General features: G+C 40.3%; 1 protein-coding gene across 1 annotated transcript; it reads left to right on the top strand.

Moving 5' to 3' along the window:
• Nucleotides 1–2,519: 2,519 nt before the first annotated feature.
• LOC128758976 (ephrin-B2a-like) lies at nt 2,520–13,172 on the top strand. Its single transcript, XM_053865515.1, has 5 exons — nt 2,520–2,816; nt 3,257–3,540; nt 6,825–6,917; nt 10,066–10,185; nt 11,515–13,172. The coding sequence occupies exons 1-5, from the start codon at nt 2,710–2,712 to the stop codon at nt 11,904–11,906; spliced, it is 996 nt and encodes a 331-aa protein (XP_053721490.1). The 5' UTR covers nt 2,520–2,709; the 3' UTR covers nt 11,907–13,172.
• Nucleotides 13,173–17,900: the final 4,728 nt, after the last annotated feature.

Below are 17,900 nucleotides of genomic sequence, written 5' to 3'. Positions count from 1 at the left end.
CAAACTAGGTTTTTTTTTTCTGGAAAACCAAAAATCCAGGCAAAGTTCAGTTAGTGGTAATTCCTATCCTAAAATACAAAACTCTCAAAAACATTTGGGTCTAAAAATGTGAGATGAAATACATCGAATATGTCTGTTGCTCAATTATTTGAATAAATGTTGTGAACTCCATCTTCAGGCTTACTGCCACTTAAATGAGTATTAAGAACTGACAAATTGTTTTGAACCAAAAATGACTAAATCAGCTGCGCTAGCTCATGTGTTAGCTTAAAATCAGTCAATTGTCTCAAGTGCGACCAACAGCCACAGTTAATGTTCTGGCCAACAAATACAAGTGGGATTTTTGGTCGGTTGGTCAGAAATTATTTATGTCAGGGCAAACTTTTGATGGTTGAATCAGTTCATGTAATTGATTCGGCGCAGCTAATGCTTGGATTTTTCATTTTTGCAGCGTAATAATTAGCATTCATTTGAAACTTAAATTCTCTACTTTCCTCTTTTCCAGAGGGAACATTTAAATGTTTGATCCAGGCTCATCTGTAAATACAAGCAAGGCAATATTTACGTCATCATTTCAAAGAATGTTGTGGAGTCATCACCAACAATGTTTGGCTCGAGAAACGTTGCATCCTTGTACGACTCTTGTGTCAGCGTTTCAGATGAAGGACAAGAGCTCGCTGCTCTTTCAGAGCTTTCAGGTATTCAAGACACTCTTGCTGTGTGTTCCTGCCTTGCTGTCTGAGACTGTGCTCCAGAAGCTTGGCTGCTCCTGGTCAAACTAAAATTGACTACTGAATCCTTTTCCTTACCTCTGATGCCATCCATGACATCACTCCGTCACACTCCTCTGAACTCCAGTGAACTTCACATTGACGCATTCCCCCCCGACGTCTCGTTTCTTCAGTCCCCTCCACTGGACCGACCGATGTGGAGCCTGTCTGCGTGACTGACTCACAGTTCTGCGTCTCATTTTCTTTTTTAATTGAGATGTTTTCATCTGTAACTGTTCTAATGCAGAACCAAATGTCATGTGATTATTTTTTACTCGTGACTGCTCTCTATTATTGATCGCCTGAAGCGAGTGCACACACCTGTATTCTGACTCCAAAATGAGGGTCAACAGAATTGGACTGTCGTGAACAACAATTTTCCATTCATTGCTTCCTGGATCCAGTTAAAACCTCAGGTTCACAGAGACTTTTTGCTTTTCATGAATAAAAAAATGCATTTCATTAAAAATAAAACAGAACATTGACTTCACTTCAATGTTTGTTTGCTTGGTGTGACAAACGCTCCAGAGCAGTTTGACTGCGGTGCTTGTGTCTGAAGCTCTGATAATCTTTTAACCCACTTTAATGTTCAGATTTGCCTGAATGATGGATTACAGCATTGGCCCCTCAGATACATGATCGTCTGGGTTTTAAAAGGGAATCCAGTGGAATCCTTATGGCAACAAACAACACCATTTTAATCTATTGATTTGCAGTGATGGGACTTCACCATGATTTCAACGCTTCGCCCTCCACACGGTGACCACCGAGTCTTGACAATGCTTCACCGCATCAATGGTCGAATGTGAAGCCTGAGCGTTTCTTATCAACTGCCTGGCGGTGACAACTCGTCTGACTGTACATTTGGGATGATGTGTGAGATGAGATGATGAGAAAAGATTTAAGGGAAAATCCCTGTAAACCCTGAGAGTGTTGGGGTTTTTGCTTTTTTGTCAATCATGCTTGTGGATTTCAGAGTCACAATGTCTAGGTGGATTTCAAACAGAGCGAAGCAGTTCCTTTGAATTTCACTGCTTTTTTTTTTTCCATTCTCACACTCTGCCATAAACATTTGCCATCGAAATTGAAGACTTGTCTGTATGCTGTAAAGTGAGATTGAAACCAACGTCGACTTCTTCTAAAAGAGTTTTTCATATACCAGTAAACAACAATAGGGTTCAGAGCTCAGTCATATATATGTATTATTATACAGCTATTGCATCGCTGTTCTGACTGGTGAATGTAGTTTTGCACTTGGAACATTTGCAGATGGACATCTTTGGAAAACTGGTCCTGACAATGATAAGTGGATGGATATTAATGTGATGTGATTTAAAAGATGCATCCTGTTTATGACTGGAATCACATTTCGCAATTATATTTTGGAAAAATAAAAAATAAAAAGCAAAAACAAATAAAAAAAAATGAACAACATGTTCCCTTTCATTAAGGATAGTCTCTGCTCGCTCATTTTTTATTTATTTACGTTTAAAGAAATATCAGCCAGCATAGCAAGTAGCATTAAAATGCAACAGTTGGGTTTGCAACTGTAAACAGAATAAAACCAGACGCAATATAATCAAGTTGTTATTTTACGCGACTGAACATGAAGGTTAAATACGTTTAACATGGTAGTGGCAATCGTGATAAATGTCCCTCGCTGCTGTGTGTGGGCGGGGCGGCGGGTCAGCTGATCGCTGAAATACTCCACACAGTCTCCGTCCTCTATGCGCGTCTTTCGTCACACGACAGAGTTCCAAGCCAATTACGCACAATGTGGAAGCATCACACAAGTGCTGGAGTAAGACTTGCGGCGTTGCAGGGGTTCCTCTCAGGGATGCGTCCTCTCTGCGCCCCTGGACACTCGGGAGACATGCAGAGGCGAGCGACCCGCGCCCGTTTCCACGCCGCTTTACGAGACTGAGGTTCGATTCCTGTGATGGGGACCATCACATGGAGCTTCGCTGCCGTGATCCTGCTGCCGTTCCTCGGGTCCTGTCGTGCCGTCACTCTGGAGTCCGTTCACTGGAGCAGCTCAAACTCAAAGTAAGTGACTCTCAGGCAAATCACATCCAGCAATTATTTATGGAAACCTAAAATGCGGCTCCTGTGCGTGTTTCATTTCAGGATCGGATTATGTGACAATATCTGAGCATGTCCTAATTTCCCGGGCTTACCATGCCTGCGAGCGCTTAATGATTGATTCATGTCGATAAGTCCCCCCGAATTCATATCGAGAAAAATCTGTCTGATATTAAAATCACGCTTTAAAGGCTCAAACATGCATAAGTCATGATGTGCCACTTTGCTAAAAGTTACCCTATGCACATAGCATGAAAGATTGAATGACAACTTTAGAAATATTCATTAAAAAAAAAAGAGTGCAGGAAAATTAAAGCTGGAGTGATATGGTGAGGCGCTACAATCCAAAACTGGTGATTGATTTTTGACATCTGTGTCTTCAATTCCCGCTGTCTCTCTCACAGATTCACTGCAGGGCAAGGCCTGGTGCTCTACCCTCAGATCGGAGACAAGATGGACATTGTGTGTCCCCGAGTGGACCCCTCCAAAGGTGGGAGGGAGGAGTTCTACCGGGTGTACCTGGTCACCCGGAGCCAGATGGAGAGCTGCACCATTGACAAGGCGGACACCCCGCTTCTCAACTGTGACAAGCCTGGGCAGGATGTGAAGTTCACGTTCAAGTTCCAGGAGTTCAGCCCGAACCTCTGGGGTTTGGAGTTCCTGAAGGGGAGGGACTATTACATCACCTGTAAGTCGGCCACATTTTAACCGTGGTTTTTCAAATTGAATTAAACTACACTGATCTCAATTGGTTATATTTCTTGTCATTTCATAAGAATTTTTATGATTAAAAAATCTATTCCGTTCCATGACAAATGCAGCTGTTCAGAATCAGACAGACCTCCAGACAGACCTGAGTTTTGACGCCGGGCCACAGTTTTAGACCGTGTAGTCCAGACTTTTTTGGTTGTGGCACAAAGATTTCATTCATTACGTTAAGTGTCTGCCACAGGATACTCTCGTGGAGGTAGGGTTTGGAGTTGAGGCATCCCAGAGAGACTCAAAGTAAAGTTGAGGCCCCAAGTGGAGGGAGGAGCCAAGGCCCACCCACTTTGAATCGACGAAAGGACTCCACAAGTGTCCACTATCTATCTATCTATCTATCTATCTATCTATCTATCTATCTATCTATCTATCTATCTATCTATCTATCTATCTATCTGTCTGTCTGTCTGTCTGTCTGTCTATCTATTTATCTATCTATCTGTCTGTCTGTCTGTCTATCTGTCTATCTGTCTGTCTGTCTGTCTATCTATCTATCTATCTATCTATCTGTCTGTCTGTCTGTCTGTCTGTCTGTCTATCTATTTGTCTATCTATCTATCTGTCTATCTGTCTGTCTCTCTGTCTATCTATCTATCTATCTGTCTGTCTGTCTGTCTGTCTATCTATCTATCTATCTAGCCCCATCAAAACACCCAGTTTGAAAAACACTGTGCAGGTGATAGATTTTAGTAGCATAAACTCTGATTCTTGAAAAGGAGAATGCGATTGAAAAAGATTGAAAAGAAGAAGCGGTCATTGTCCACTTCTCTCTCAATTTGCCAGTGTGCGTGAGGATCAGAAATGTGGCCTCATTACTGGACTGCTGTCGTTGGAACCAGCATCTTAGTGGCGAGCGATGCATGAGATAGTCAGCGGGTCTGACAGTGTAGCCCCCTCCACGTCGCCGCGCTCTGACAGCACACTTCGCTTTGGCAGGCCAGTGTGATTCCAAGGGCTTACATGCCCCAAATCACACAAGGCTTTTACAGCATCAGGCAGATTTGATGGGAGCTTTCATGGCAACGTTGCTTGTTGCCTGTGAGATGTTGTTATCTGACCTAAATGCTCCGAACAAGTGTGTGCGTGTGCGTCCGTGTGTGTGTTGCAAGAGGGTGACAGAAAGTTCGGAGGGAGTGTTTTTGAATAAGATCCAGTTCTTTGCTGAACATTTGAAGCAAAGTGTCTGGTAAGTTTTCATGAAGCAAAATAGTTGAGGACTTTTGACAAAATTAATATAAACAACACAAACAAACAGCCAAAGTTTGTTTGCATCACTCCGTCTCAGACTCACTAGCTGTGAACACACTTGCCTGAGGCGGCGATACAAATAACACAAAAAAATGAATTAATAATGGAAGGAATGAATTGGAAGCAATAAACGGTTCTGAAATTTAAGATGGCAGATAGAAAAAATGGAAATGTGAGAGAAAAAAGAATAAGCAAAATCAGTAAATCATTCATAGAAAACGCCACTAAATAAAATAACAAGGTCAAGGTACTAATAAGTTTGCAGTAAAAGAGTGTTTTTTTGTGCACAATTAATAGGTGTTTTGATTTTTGCATTCCATCATATTCATAGTGCTCTTTGTGTATTGTGCATTACAACATTGAAGATACAGGTTATCAGAGTGTAAACAGACTTGGATATTTTATTAAAAACATCACCAGAACATTTGTATTTAATTTGCATTTGTTTTCCCTCATAATTCAATTTAAATCCAGACTAAAGCCAAATGCCACATAGAGTAACAGAAAATGCATCTCAAATTAGAGCGCTTTCTTTTGTTTTATACTCGTACACTCTCATATCTTTGCTGTAAATCCATGCATGGCCAGCGAAAACAGTTTAATCTAGGATTCACTTTCAAGATGCTGCGCTGCATGTTGTTGCCAGAGGGTATTATGAGTCCTGCTCAAGGACAGCAGGAATCATACTGTGACCTTTTGATCTCAAGCAGACTACACCACCTCTTAAACTGTAATGCTGCCTCCTACTTGTATGTTACCCTCCACATTAAAGTTGAAGCGAAGTCGAGGTGAAAGATAAAAACTTTTCTTAGGGAGGCAATTGTGCACAAAAAAACCCAATATTTTCATGTTGTTTGAATGATTTTGGTCATTTGTCGGCATTCTTTAGTTCATGCACAATTTTGTATTTTTGCGTCACGAAATTTTAATTTGATGTATAATGTAAGTTTCATGTTATACAAAATACAGGTCTGACTGCGGTGGCCAGTCATGACCCTTAATTATTTGTGCTGCAGCCCCAATTCTTCCTCACTGGTGAAGAAGTTTGTGTTTGTCATAACCGCTGTGATATATGAATGAGAACATTCCTGCTCATGTATTTTAATAAAATACACCTCATGATTCAGCTCCTGCAAAGTTTAATTTTGCATCAAAATATTATATTCTTGTCAAATATTCTATTTGTAATGAAAATGTTGCACTATTACGGAGCTACTTTAATTTATGTGGTAAAAAAAAAAAAAAAGGCAGAACACTTTGTCTCTGCCTTTAAAAAACACCTGCACAGTTTGTTGAATCCACAGCTGAAGTGGTTGCAAGTTGACAGAGATTTGGATCGGCACCATGTGTTTTTACGTGAAATTGTCAATTGAACGTCTACTGTGTACCAAAGAAAAGCGTCGACTACCTTTACTCTTCAAACTGTTTTCAGTACTAACCGTAACTTGCATCCAAGGCTTGAGCCTGGATTACAGATTGGGTGAGGAGCTCAGTCGTCTGCAAGACACTCTGCTCGGTGTCAGTTATTCCATTGGGAAGACGCGGTTAAAAAACACTGTGGATTAGGAATGTCTCATTTATTCTGGGCCTCAATGATTTGGACAGAAACTCCGAACTCTAGTTCCTGATGAAACTCCTTGCCCACGGCAGTGAATGCTGCTCACTTTAAATTATAGATTATTTGACAAAATGTCCTCGCCACTAGAATTTAATCAGAAGTTCATTAAGTAATTGTGCTTTTAATGACGTTTTTCTTGATCTTTGGTGGGAGAAATACGAAGGGTTTGAACTGGGTGGCGTCGATTATCAGAAAGATGCATTGAAATGCGATCCTTTGTACTTTCACGGCTTGTGTTTGTGTATATTCATCGCTTGGAGCTGATGAAATATTTGGTAACTTGAAGAAATGAGTAATGGAACTACATGTATTAATGATTTATTTTGCCTCCTCGGTGTCAGCCACCTCCACTGGCTCCCTCCAGAGTCTGGACAGCACCGAGGGAGGGGTGTGTCGGACCAAATCCATGAAGCTGCTGCTCAGAGTTGGCCAGAGTAAGTTCTGCTGCGAACATATGTGTGTGTGTGTGTGTGTGTGTGTGTGTGTGTGTGTGGAAGGCAGAAATAAGAGAAGAAGGGTGTTTTTAATAATGTGCATTTAGCATCATGATATCAACCCCCACTGTTGACTGTGACTAAGTGGTCGGATAAGCTTGTTCATCGTCTCGCAGAGATTGTCATAAATAATCCCTAATTCAAACCTCTGGCAGCTAAAGGCCATCTGTATTATCTGGCATGCGATTATATGGACTCACGTGCCTGGTAAACAGTGAAGATTAATGTCTGAATGGCCAGACTTCCTTTTCCTGCCATTATTTTTAGCCCCAATGAATTCAGGATTTCATAGATAACATGGATTCCTCTGAGTCCAATCTGTAGAGGTGCTGATCATATAAAAACCAAGGCCGAATTAATTCAGTCAGTCGTTCCTTCATCATTAAAGAACTTTTAGAGCATGTTGCACCGAATAATGAGTGGAATACTGAGCGCTGCTGTTTCTCTCCAGGACTCTCATAACTCTCATGCTCATTTACATTCACGCGCAAAAGGTCGTCTCTTTACCAACTTTATTGTCATCAAAAGAGAGGGTTGAAATCCAGCTGTAAACATTCATATATTCTGTAGCGAAGTGCTGATGATCTCACTCTGGAAATGAAGCGCTCAGTTTAGTCAAACATATGGCGGGCTAGTCTCGGTTATGTGGAATATTATTATGCGTATAAATAATTAAACAGTTTGACTCGGAGATTAAAAATCAGCATTTTGTGTGTTTTTATCTGATACTGAAATATGTGGCAGCTTTTCTGCTATGTTTACAAATGCTAGGGGGTAAACAACCTGCTAGCAGCCACAGAAAACATCCACAACACTAATTCAAACAAAGTCATGATGTGTGTGGAATGTGGATGTATTTGTACAGTATGTGTGTATATAGTTTGAAGGATCACCAGATTCATGGAACCATGAATAATTGGATGGATCATTTAGTATAGGAATACTTTCATGTACATGTGGACATATGCTTGCGTATTGGTTGACATTATTATCCAAATACATATGAACCACAAAAGCACTGAGAGAGTGCAGACCTCCACCAAGTAAGGTTACAGGATTTGCTGGAACTTGTAGGCCTTATACATGTTCCACTGAATTAGATTGTGCTGTTTAAAAAAACACATATAAAACCACTATTATCAGATGCATCTTTATGTAGCAGGTTGTGTTTTCTGCTTGTTGTGATGTTCCCACTTGACTTTATCATGCAAGATTTCTGGCTCGGAGCATGAGCTTCGCTATCGGTGCTTGGACTCTTTATATGGTTCTCACCATCGCTGTAGCAGCATTGTGGCCCCTGCACTTGGCTTTTGAGCAAGTTTTCAGCTTTATTTGTCAAAATGTAGTGCAATATGACTCCAATGTCAATGCTCCCTCACAGTTAGTTGAGTAGGACTCCACTCTTGAAGGTCGGACCTTGAGGAGGACAGTGAAGGATGTACAATCCCCCCTGCATTTGTGTTCCCTTTTTTCAAAATAAGTCATTTGCAGAGCATTTGAAAACACTACCAAAAAAACGTTTATTATGGTCTGTAAATGTGCTCAGATATATGTTTAATATTTATACAATATATCGAATATAAAAATTCATACACGATAATTAACACTTCTAACGTTTAAGGAAAAAGACAATTATTCTGAAGGTATGGTGGATTTTTATTTTTTATTTTATTTTATTTTTTGGTGGTTTACATGTTTAGATGCAGCAGAAACTTAATCTAGGGCCATTTCCCCACAACTTCAAATGTGGCGAGTGTTTTTCAACCGGTGTGCCGCAGCACATTAGTGAGCCGTGGAAAAATCCAGTTTCGCCTCATTTGTCCGGAGATAGAGGTGGGCGGTATGATGACATTAAATCATGAACAATCGAAGTGTTGACGATCCACCAGCGTGCGAGGATCACATGGATTCAGTCACGTTCTAGATGCTTTGATGCGTCCGTCACTCGCAGCAGCGCTCCTCTTCCCACACACTCACTGTGAAGAAGCCGGGGAAATGCGAGAATTTGTTGTTTTCAAAACCTGATGTGTCTCTAACCACACGACAGAACGATGGATTGTTCATTGTCAGAAACACTGTCTGCATCGCAGAGCTAACAGAGCTAACGGCTAACGTGAGGTCTCACTTCAAAACTTCATCGACACTATTAACGTTTGCTGTCGTTTTAAAAAATGGCTGAAAGCTATGAGCTGTACCAAATAAATGCCCTCTAAAATGTGTAGAGATAAAGAATCGTTGCTGATATGAAACAAGTTGAGGCAAATAATGTAATAGAAATTTGGTAATTATCCAAACCAGAATAATACCATGCTAAATATCGACAAATGAAAATCTTGGGTCCGCAGTGATTGAAGGTGGCAACATGTTACTTCAAATATAAATGAAAAATGTATTCAGATTTACTTCTTTTCTTAGTTATCTACTGAAAAAACGAACTGCTTCATTTCTTTAAAACCTTTTCCCCCAGTATTACAATATGCAAGGACATTTCTGATCAGAATGAAAGAAAAGGGAATAATTTACAATAATAACTATATACGTATTTTAAACACAAATGAAAAAGACTTTTTGTGGAATGTACTCAGTATTATCTATTATTTAACTCTATTATCTATCTTGGACATTAATCTTTTTAAGTTGAGTTGGCACATACTATTTTTGAAGACCGAAAATATGAAGTATCTAGTTCATGGTTCATGGATGGCTGGAGGAATAGAATGAAACATGTGAATGGGGCAATGTAAAGATCAATGACTGGAATGGCAATACTCAATTGAGTGATAAATTAATCGATGCATGAATTCAAAGAGGAATGCTATTATAGTGCTTTTTATTGCAAAGGGAAGTGGAATTATTTGTGAGTTTCTGCTAAATAAATAGCTGAAAGTTGTCACCCCCCCTCCACAGTGAAAGAGCAGGATTTGCTCTCATTTTCCTTTTCTCTTGAAAGAGGAACCAATATTTTCCTGACCTTTTCTTTTGATCAGCGTCTTCTCTTTCTATCTTGAGTGAATGTTTGTATGAGAGCATCGACAACTGGAGCGTCGCCAACACACTTAACATTTGTTCCTTCATTTTCTTGCTTCAGGTCCATCTGACCCTGATGCAACACTCAAAGAGTCTCCAACCAGATTTCCGCCCACACGAAAAAAGCCCAAAGTCAACAAGCTTCCTTCAGCTAATGAAGAGGGTGCGAAGAGCAAAACTGGTGCGTCATCTTATCTGCAGAAGTGGCTGCTATGTAATACTCCATTTTAACTTAACTTGTTAATTACATTTTTATTAAGTTATTAACTGTCCTCAATACTGAATTGGACATCGGTGCATTGGAGGTTTGTGAATTGCATATCTCATTTACTCTTTAAATTTGAAAAACGATACGGTGAATTTGAATCACAAAAAAATGTTGATCTTGCACTTGTTATTTGATTTTATATTAGTGGAAATTTAATGTCACGCGGCTAGTTGTAGGTCCTGAGTTGTAGTAATAAATCAATGACCCTGACTTTTGAAAAAACAAAAACAAAAAACAATTTGTACATGTATTTCGAAGATGAATGAATACAAATCCAGAAACATATAATGAGGAATAACATTTGATACTTATACTTAATGTATGACAGAATGTCAACTACATGTGACAAATATAATAATGAAGTATCTTGGTCCCTAACCCAAGAAAAAAGATTGCAGATGGACCATTTCAGTGTAACCACACAAGGCTGAGACATCTATACCTACAGTAGTTGCACACAGTTTGCCGTATTTGTAGGTATTGATCACCGTAAAGATTTTTTCCAAGTGGGCACCTTGATAGGTGTTCCTGCTGTCTTCAATATGAATTATTTACGTCACTACAGTAAACATTTGGTGGTCCTTCAGAAAATGGTGAATCGGATCTCTGAAAATATTGTGTGCACTCGAATGTCACGATACTTGATGCGATGTGTGTTCTTCAAGTGAGCAATATTGGTAGTAATAATGATGACGATAATTATTATTATTATTAATAATAATAATAATAATAATAATTCAATGCTTGGAGATGTTTGTGTTTTTGGGATGCATTAAGGCTGCCTCCCCCTTCAGCGTCTTCTAATAGACGGCAAGATCTTGTTCAAACCCGAAGCAGCTCAGCTAAGCGCTATGATGGTTGAACCTGACACAGTGAAATGAGATCAGAAAAATAAACTAGTTTTAATGCACATAGTATTGCATGTAATATTTTCATTAAACTGATGGCTCTTTTAACTAAGCCCTAATAGAAAACAAATTAAACATGTACATTTTTCTCTTCCCGGAGATACATTTGAAAAATGGAAGCTGACACTTTACAACCAGTTAAGCACAAGCCTTTCAGCTAACATGAGGCTTCTGGTCATTCAGTGCCATAAGATGACAATGAGCGGTTAACTTGTGTGACACTTGAGATCAAAACCTCCCTTGTCCGACCGCAGCCATGCTATAATCATTGATGGCCTCAGTGATCTCTCTGTGTCCTGATTTACTGTCTCAGCTCTGTGTTTCTGTGTGACAGACGCAGCGTCAGAAACAGGACAAAACAACCCCAGTGGCAGTGGTGGCTCAGCGCCACGGCTCTTTATATGGGTTGTCGCCGGTTGTGCGATCTTGCTCCTGATCATCGTGGCGGTGGTCCTCATACTGTGGAAGTGCCGTCGTCGCCACTGCATCCCAGACCACCAGCAGTCCACCTCTGTGTCCCTCAGCACTCTGGCTGTACCGAAAAGAGACAGCATCAGCAGCGACAACAACGGCTCTGACCGCAGCGACGTGGTCTTCCCGCTGCGGCCCTCGGAGAGCATGATCTGTCGCCACTTTGAGCGTGTGAGCGGCGACTACGGCCCTCCGGTGTACATAGTGCAAGAGATCACACCCCAGACTCCGACCAACATCTACTACAAGGTGTGATGCCACCACCAATCAGGAGGGGGAAAGAACAATGGCACAAATGTCTCTTCATGCTTCTGTTGCTTTCAAAGTTTTGTTTCAGGCACATTGGCAAAGAATTTGTTGTTTCTATTACTTTGAATTTTTACTCTGTGATGGAATAACATTCTCAACGTGTTGATAGGAAAGTCACATCGTAATGTTGGCTGCGTGCCGAAAGACCGATTTAGTTTAAAGGTGTGTAAATTAAAATGTACTGTGATCAAAAGGGAAAGACTCACTCATTAATTCCAGTCGTGTATGCATTGATACACGCTGTATTATCTATATTTGTGGCTCATTTTTGGTGCCTCCCTTTCCTCTAATGGAGAGGAAGCATCATGCCTACCAAGACTAAAACCACTGCTACTAAGATCCATTGATGGCTTTGGTTGTGTGATCACATTTCATCTGAAGAAAGAAGCTCACACTGATCAGCTGCATTCGCACCATTGATATTTAAGTCCCATTATGCACTGCAACAGCCACAACACATGTTGAGTTCAGGTTAAACATGGTCAAATGAGTTCAGATCATTTGATATGGTTCAAATTTGTTTTTTCCTTTTTAGTCTACTTCGAAAAAAAAAGATCTCTTTTGTGACTCTCTGAAGGTTCAACTCCCACATGTTTCAAGATTGTTTGGCAATATGTGATAACAATTCAATGTCAGTGCAGTCAGAGGCTGATATCAGCAGAATTCTACGAACTAATTGAACAGTTTTTAGCTTTTCTTTTCATGTTAAATGGTGAAAAGCACTTTTTCTCACTCATATCTGAAGAACGTTTGACTCAAATCATCCTGCTCCAACGGCACCAAAATTTAAATGAATTGTTTGATCAGTTTCACTACTTATACGTGTGTGTGTTCAGTGTATGTGCGCCCAAGCTTTTCTTATGGGGCCCTAAATGAAAAAAAGACAAGCTGTGCTCTCTATTCTCAAGAAAGGCTTTTCATGAATTGTGATTCTTTTCAGAAGAGTTGGTCCATCTGTTTGAATTATTTTTCAGCTGATTTAAATACTTTCATGTATCCAATACAGTAACATATAATTCTGTTGCTCAGGACATACTCTCTATTGATCTATTCTGCTGATCAATAAGTGCAAAACCAAACACATGTGCTTGTTTTGAATGGAAATCAAAAGCACTTAAATGTTTTTACTGCTGACACTTGTGTGATGTTTTTAAGATACTTAAAGGAAGTAGCGTTTTGTCTCATTTTAAAGCTTAAAAAAAATAAACTGTATCGATGGATACTGTGTCAAAGTGAATTCATTTATACATGTCGGTCAGTAAAGTTTTAATAATGCAAGACAAACCTCCCTTCGAGATGGAGCCATAAAGAGCTTAAGATTCCTCCTCCAATCGCATGAGTTCTACCCAACTTGTTTTTGACAGAGGCAGTAGCTCCGTCTCTGCCGAGCAGGGGAACTCATCCTGGTGGATACAAGATCATCTTCAATATGTAACGCAGAAAAACACTCAGTGTTAAATTGTCTGGTGAGCGTCTCCTGTGGCGATGTGTACACCATCCCTGGGTGAACATGTTTCATGCTCCTTCAGCCATATCATGCTGCACATTTTCAACCTGTCAGCTTCCATGAGCTTCATCATCACCAGGGACGCTGGTGCTCTTGCAAGCGAGCAGTCAGTCTGGAGGTCTGAGTTTGAGTTGAGCGCCATGCTTGGAACATGCGAGACAAAAGTTTAAGGACTGAGTCAGTGAGGGAATCGTGTGTGTGAAGCGATGCAGTCTGACTGCTCAGGTGAGCTTGGTTGTTATGGATATAAATACACAATGAAAATATAAACCCACAAAATAGCAGTGGTGCAAAATCCTCAACAGAAGAAGGAAGATGATTCGGGCCTCTTGGACGGGATCCAGTGCTCAGAATTCTGAGTTTAAAGTCCCTTTTGGGCCAGAGGGGTTCTTGAGTGGACTCCTCGATCTCAAAACAAGTATATTCTGTGGTTGAGATCCCTACTCCATGTAGACAATCTGCTTTGTACATATCTAACTGAATCTACTGTCCAACACAAAGGTCATCTAATATCCATTGTGGCCTGGATACAAGGACTGGGAATCATGTGTGTGAAGCGAGGTAAATTGCGTGTGTGTAAGACAGGTAAATTGCAGTAAAGAAAGATGTTGCTAAATAGGAATATAAAACATTTTAAGTAGTTTATTGGGGGAGTTTCATTTTTAAAATATAAAAACATAACTAACTTAAAAAATAATCATGCCTGAATGTTTAAATGAATGAAACTGTAAAAGAAGTGGAGTCGCTTCACATGACACACACACACACACACACACACACACACACACACACACACACACACATATATATATATATATATATATATATATATATATATATATATATATATATATATATATATATATATATATATATATATATATATATAGTTGAGGTGCCATCTGGTGGAACCCTGGAGTATCACAGGTCACGCTTGCACTGCTGACTGGTTCTACTTTTCCAACAAGCACTCTGAATTCAAATCCAAGTGAGAGTGAAGACATGCTGTCATTTATGTATATACTTGGTTACACAAGAGTTGTGGGTGGTTTTAAATCTCAGGTCCACTGTATGTGAGTGTGTGGAGGTTGGAGGTTGAATGCACTGGGACTATGCTTCAAGACGTGTATAAAGAACTAATTGCCCCTTAGGTTTAAGCATGTACGCGCACTGAATGATTTCAAAGCTGCGGCTCCTTGAACCTGCGATACAGTGGATAAACAATGTAACTGAAATTAGCTTCTGGCTCTGGAACTCAGGGAGCGTGCTCATTTGTCTTTGTGTCCGTGTTCGTCTTCCCACCCCCTCGCTTGAAGTGCCCCTCGCTCTGGTGAGATGTTTTTGTCTAATGTGAAGCTTTACAGCTGAATGGGCCAGTGGTCCAGAGAGGTGAGTTCAGTTGACCCCGAGGTCAGGCTGACACAATGGGTAGCCCGGCCTCTGTGAGAAGAACAAAACAGAGACCCCCAGGCCGATGGCCCCCGTTGTGGGAGGAACCACAGCGAGCCCTTTTAGAGAAAAAGGGGCAGAAATGAGGATGTTATTGAATTTGAAGTACAAGCTTAAATGTAATCTCTAAAACTCCGCACTTCATCCACATAGATTCCATCCACTGAAACAAGACACCCTGTTCAAAACATCCTTTTTCCTAATTCGAGGCAGGTGCTTTTGTTCAATGAGCCATTATTCATCATTTCATCAGCTGGGCTAACAATGTTTAGAAAAATCTGGCTCCATCTTCCCATGTAAACTCCTGTTTGTGCTGAGCGGATATGGTGCTTGCAGAGTAGGGGGAGGTTGGTCTAAGAAGAGCCATAAGCTTTTATCTGACCCCTTGGGACAGTGCGAAGTCCACAACCTCTAAGGTTTACCCAACCCCCCCCTCACTTCCATATGCAGAGGTACCACCTCCAGGATGGGTCTTTGTGTGGAGAATTGGGGGGACATGAGGAGGGACTCAAAGCTCACAGTGTCTCTGCTGTGCAAAAACAGAGATTTTATCCTTTTTGATGGGCTCAGAAGTGATGCACTTTATTTGAAAAGTACTGTGATTAAACAACATGGAAAGAACTGACCACGAGACTCATTGTCTGAACTTGACTGTCCACTTGACTGGTGCTTTACATTTCTTAGAATGCGATATTAATGGTAATCTTGTGATGGTAAAGTTGAGGTTTGTGATTCCGCCTTCCTAGTTGTGTTATTGCAGTACAGTTTCTAGTTCCCTCTGCTGGTCGGATACTGTACCGACTGTATCGCGCTCCTTCCCGTTTGCGCTTGTTTGATTTCTCCTTTAAGAAACTAATTACAGTATAACCATTCACTTAATATGAACAATGAAACAATGGCTGGATAACAGCCAGGAAAATGGGACGAAAGTTCCTTTCTGTGTATTTATTTCTGACATGATGTACTTTTCTCAGCGCGACAAACTTATTCTAAGAATTTTCAGAACTTTATTTGTATTCTTATGAATAAACACAAGTTCACGTATGAACCATTATTGGCAGCGCTTTTTTGGGAAATTTGTGGTCTGTATTTGAAGAAATCAATTTGTTTTCTGTGGAAAACTAACTTGAATTGATTAAAATACAATTCCGTGGTCACTTGTACAAATGTACAATTTCAATTTCCTGTCGCTGAGCAATGATAATGATACGTTCTACTTCGAACGACCAAATTCTTACATTGTGCCATAGCAAAAAAACAAACAAACAAACAAACAAAAAAACGTTTCATAAGATTAATAAATACATAAACGGTTGTATCGGAAGGATTTGGGGTAAATAAATAAATAAACTGCATGGAGATGTTCACAACCTCAACATAATTAAGTTCGAAACAAAACAAGAAAAAAGTTTTATAAAGTTAATGAAGACATAAATGGTTGAATCAGAAGGATTAATGTCAGACTGCAAAATAAAAATAAATAAATAAGACTGCAGTGGGAGACATGTTCACAACCTGAATGGTAGGTGATTTAGTTAGAAACAAAACAAAAACAGAGCCGAAAAAAATGAATGGAGAATATAAGCCTTTACAGTTCAATGAATTTCCTTCAGACTTATTGGTGTTATTGATTGAAAGTCTTATGGAATTAGAATGGGAGAATATATAATGCAAACAGAACAGATAACTCGTTCTACTTACACACACACACATATATATATATATATATATATATATATATATATATATATATATATATATATATATATATATATATATATATATATATATATATATATATATATATATATATATTCATTAAGTAAATTAGTGAGTGGATACGTTATTATTGTTGTGTAAACCGTTACTTGAAAAATTCAATGAATTAAAATTGTGAACCAAAACAAGCAACAGGTCCGTTCGTTTTCTAATTGATGGTTCATTAATTGCAACTATTTAAAATTATCCTGAAGCGCAATTTGTTATTCCGGTAATAACAAGGAAAGAAATAAATAGTCCGATGTAAACATACAACTGAAACATTTCAATGGCCCCCCGGTGTATAAATGGTGGGATTTGACGATGGGCGACTAACAGTCGTCATCGGGCTGCTGGGTCCAGCGGCGGAGGAAGTTCGGTGGGTCGGAAGTCTGGTAGTTTATGTATGCTAATGTGGAGAGTTGGGGGTTGTAGCTACATATTTACGTTCAGTGGGAGCCGCCCTTCATTCACCCACATGGTTATCCAACTGCTCGCCTTCGCGCCACTTTCCTATCCCGCTATCGCTTTTAAACGCCGTATCCTGACTCCAAACTCTCTCGCGGCCGCCTGGATGCAGCACCACGCTCCTCTTCTGCCCTCTCGTTGAAAAGTTTGCACCGTAGTTGCGTATTTATTCCTCTCTTTTGTCGGGAAGCGACTCCAGCGCAAGTGAGCGAAGATGGTGGATTTCGGCTGGTGAGTGTCGAGCGAGCGCATGTTTACCAGTAAGGAAGTCGCGTTTGGTTCCTCTGTGTGTGTCCACATGTGCTCCCGCCTTTGTTGTTATTGCGCTCGGATTCTCTTTTTTGCCATCACTACGAAGTGACTGTTTAAGTGTGAACACGCAGTGGAATATTTTAAGCGATGAAAACAGTGTAACGTGAGGCGCATGGCAACCCCCTCACCATCGAGGGAATGAGGGAGATTTGAAAAGCTGTCCGGAGCCCCCTTCGCTCTCGGGATCAGTTCAGTTGAATTTGCCAAACTTTGTACACATGTGCGCGTGTGAACCTGCCCGGGAACAAGTTGGTAAACGTTGTGAATTAGCTGTCCAGGCTGGAGTGCAGTGGTGTGTGAGTTAAAGTGCCCCCCAGAACAAAGCAGCAGCAGCACATGGGGCACCATTAGGCCGCGCATTTTAGCTTAGCAACTTAGCCCAGCCACCGCTGCCTCGACTCCCTTTACTCCTCAGTCCGTTTTAGAACGGTTCACAGCTGAGCTCA

The sequence above is a fragment of the Synchiropus splendidus genome, chromosome 5 (genome assembly GCF_027744825.2).
Source record: "Synchiropus splendidus isolate RoL2022-P1 chromosome 5, RoL_Sspl_1.0, whole genome shotgun sequence".
Taxonomy (NCBI): Eukaryota; Metazoa; Chordata; class Actinopteri; order Syngnathiformes; family Callionymidae; genus Synchiropus; species Synchiropus splendidus.
Note: the sequence above shows the minus strand (reverse complement) of the source record. Positions and strands in the feature narration are given on the sequence as shown.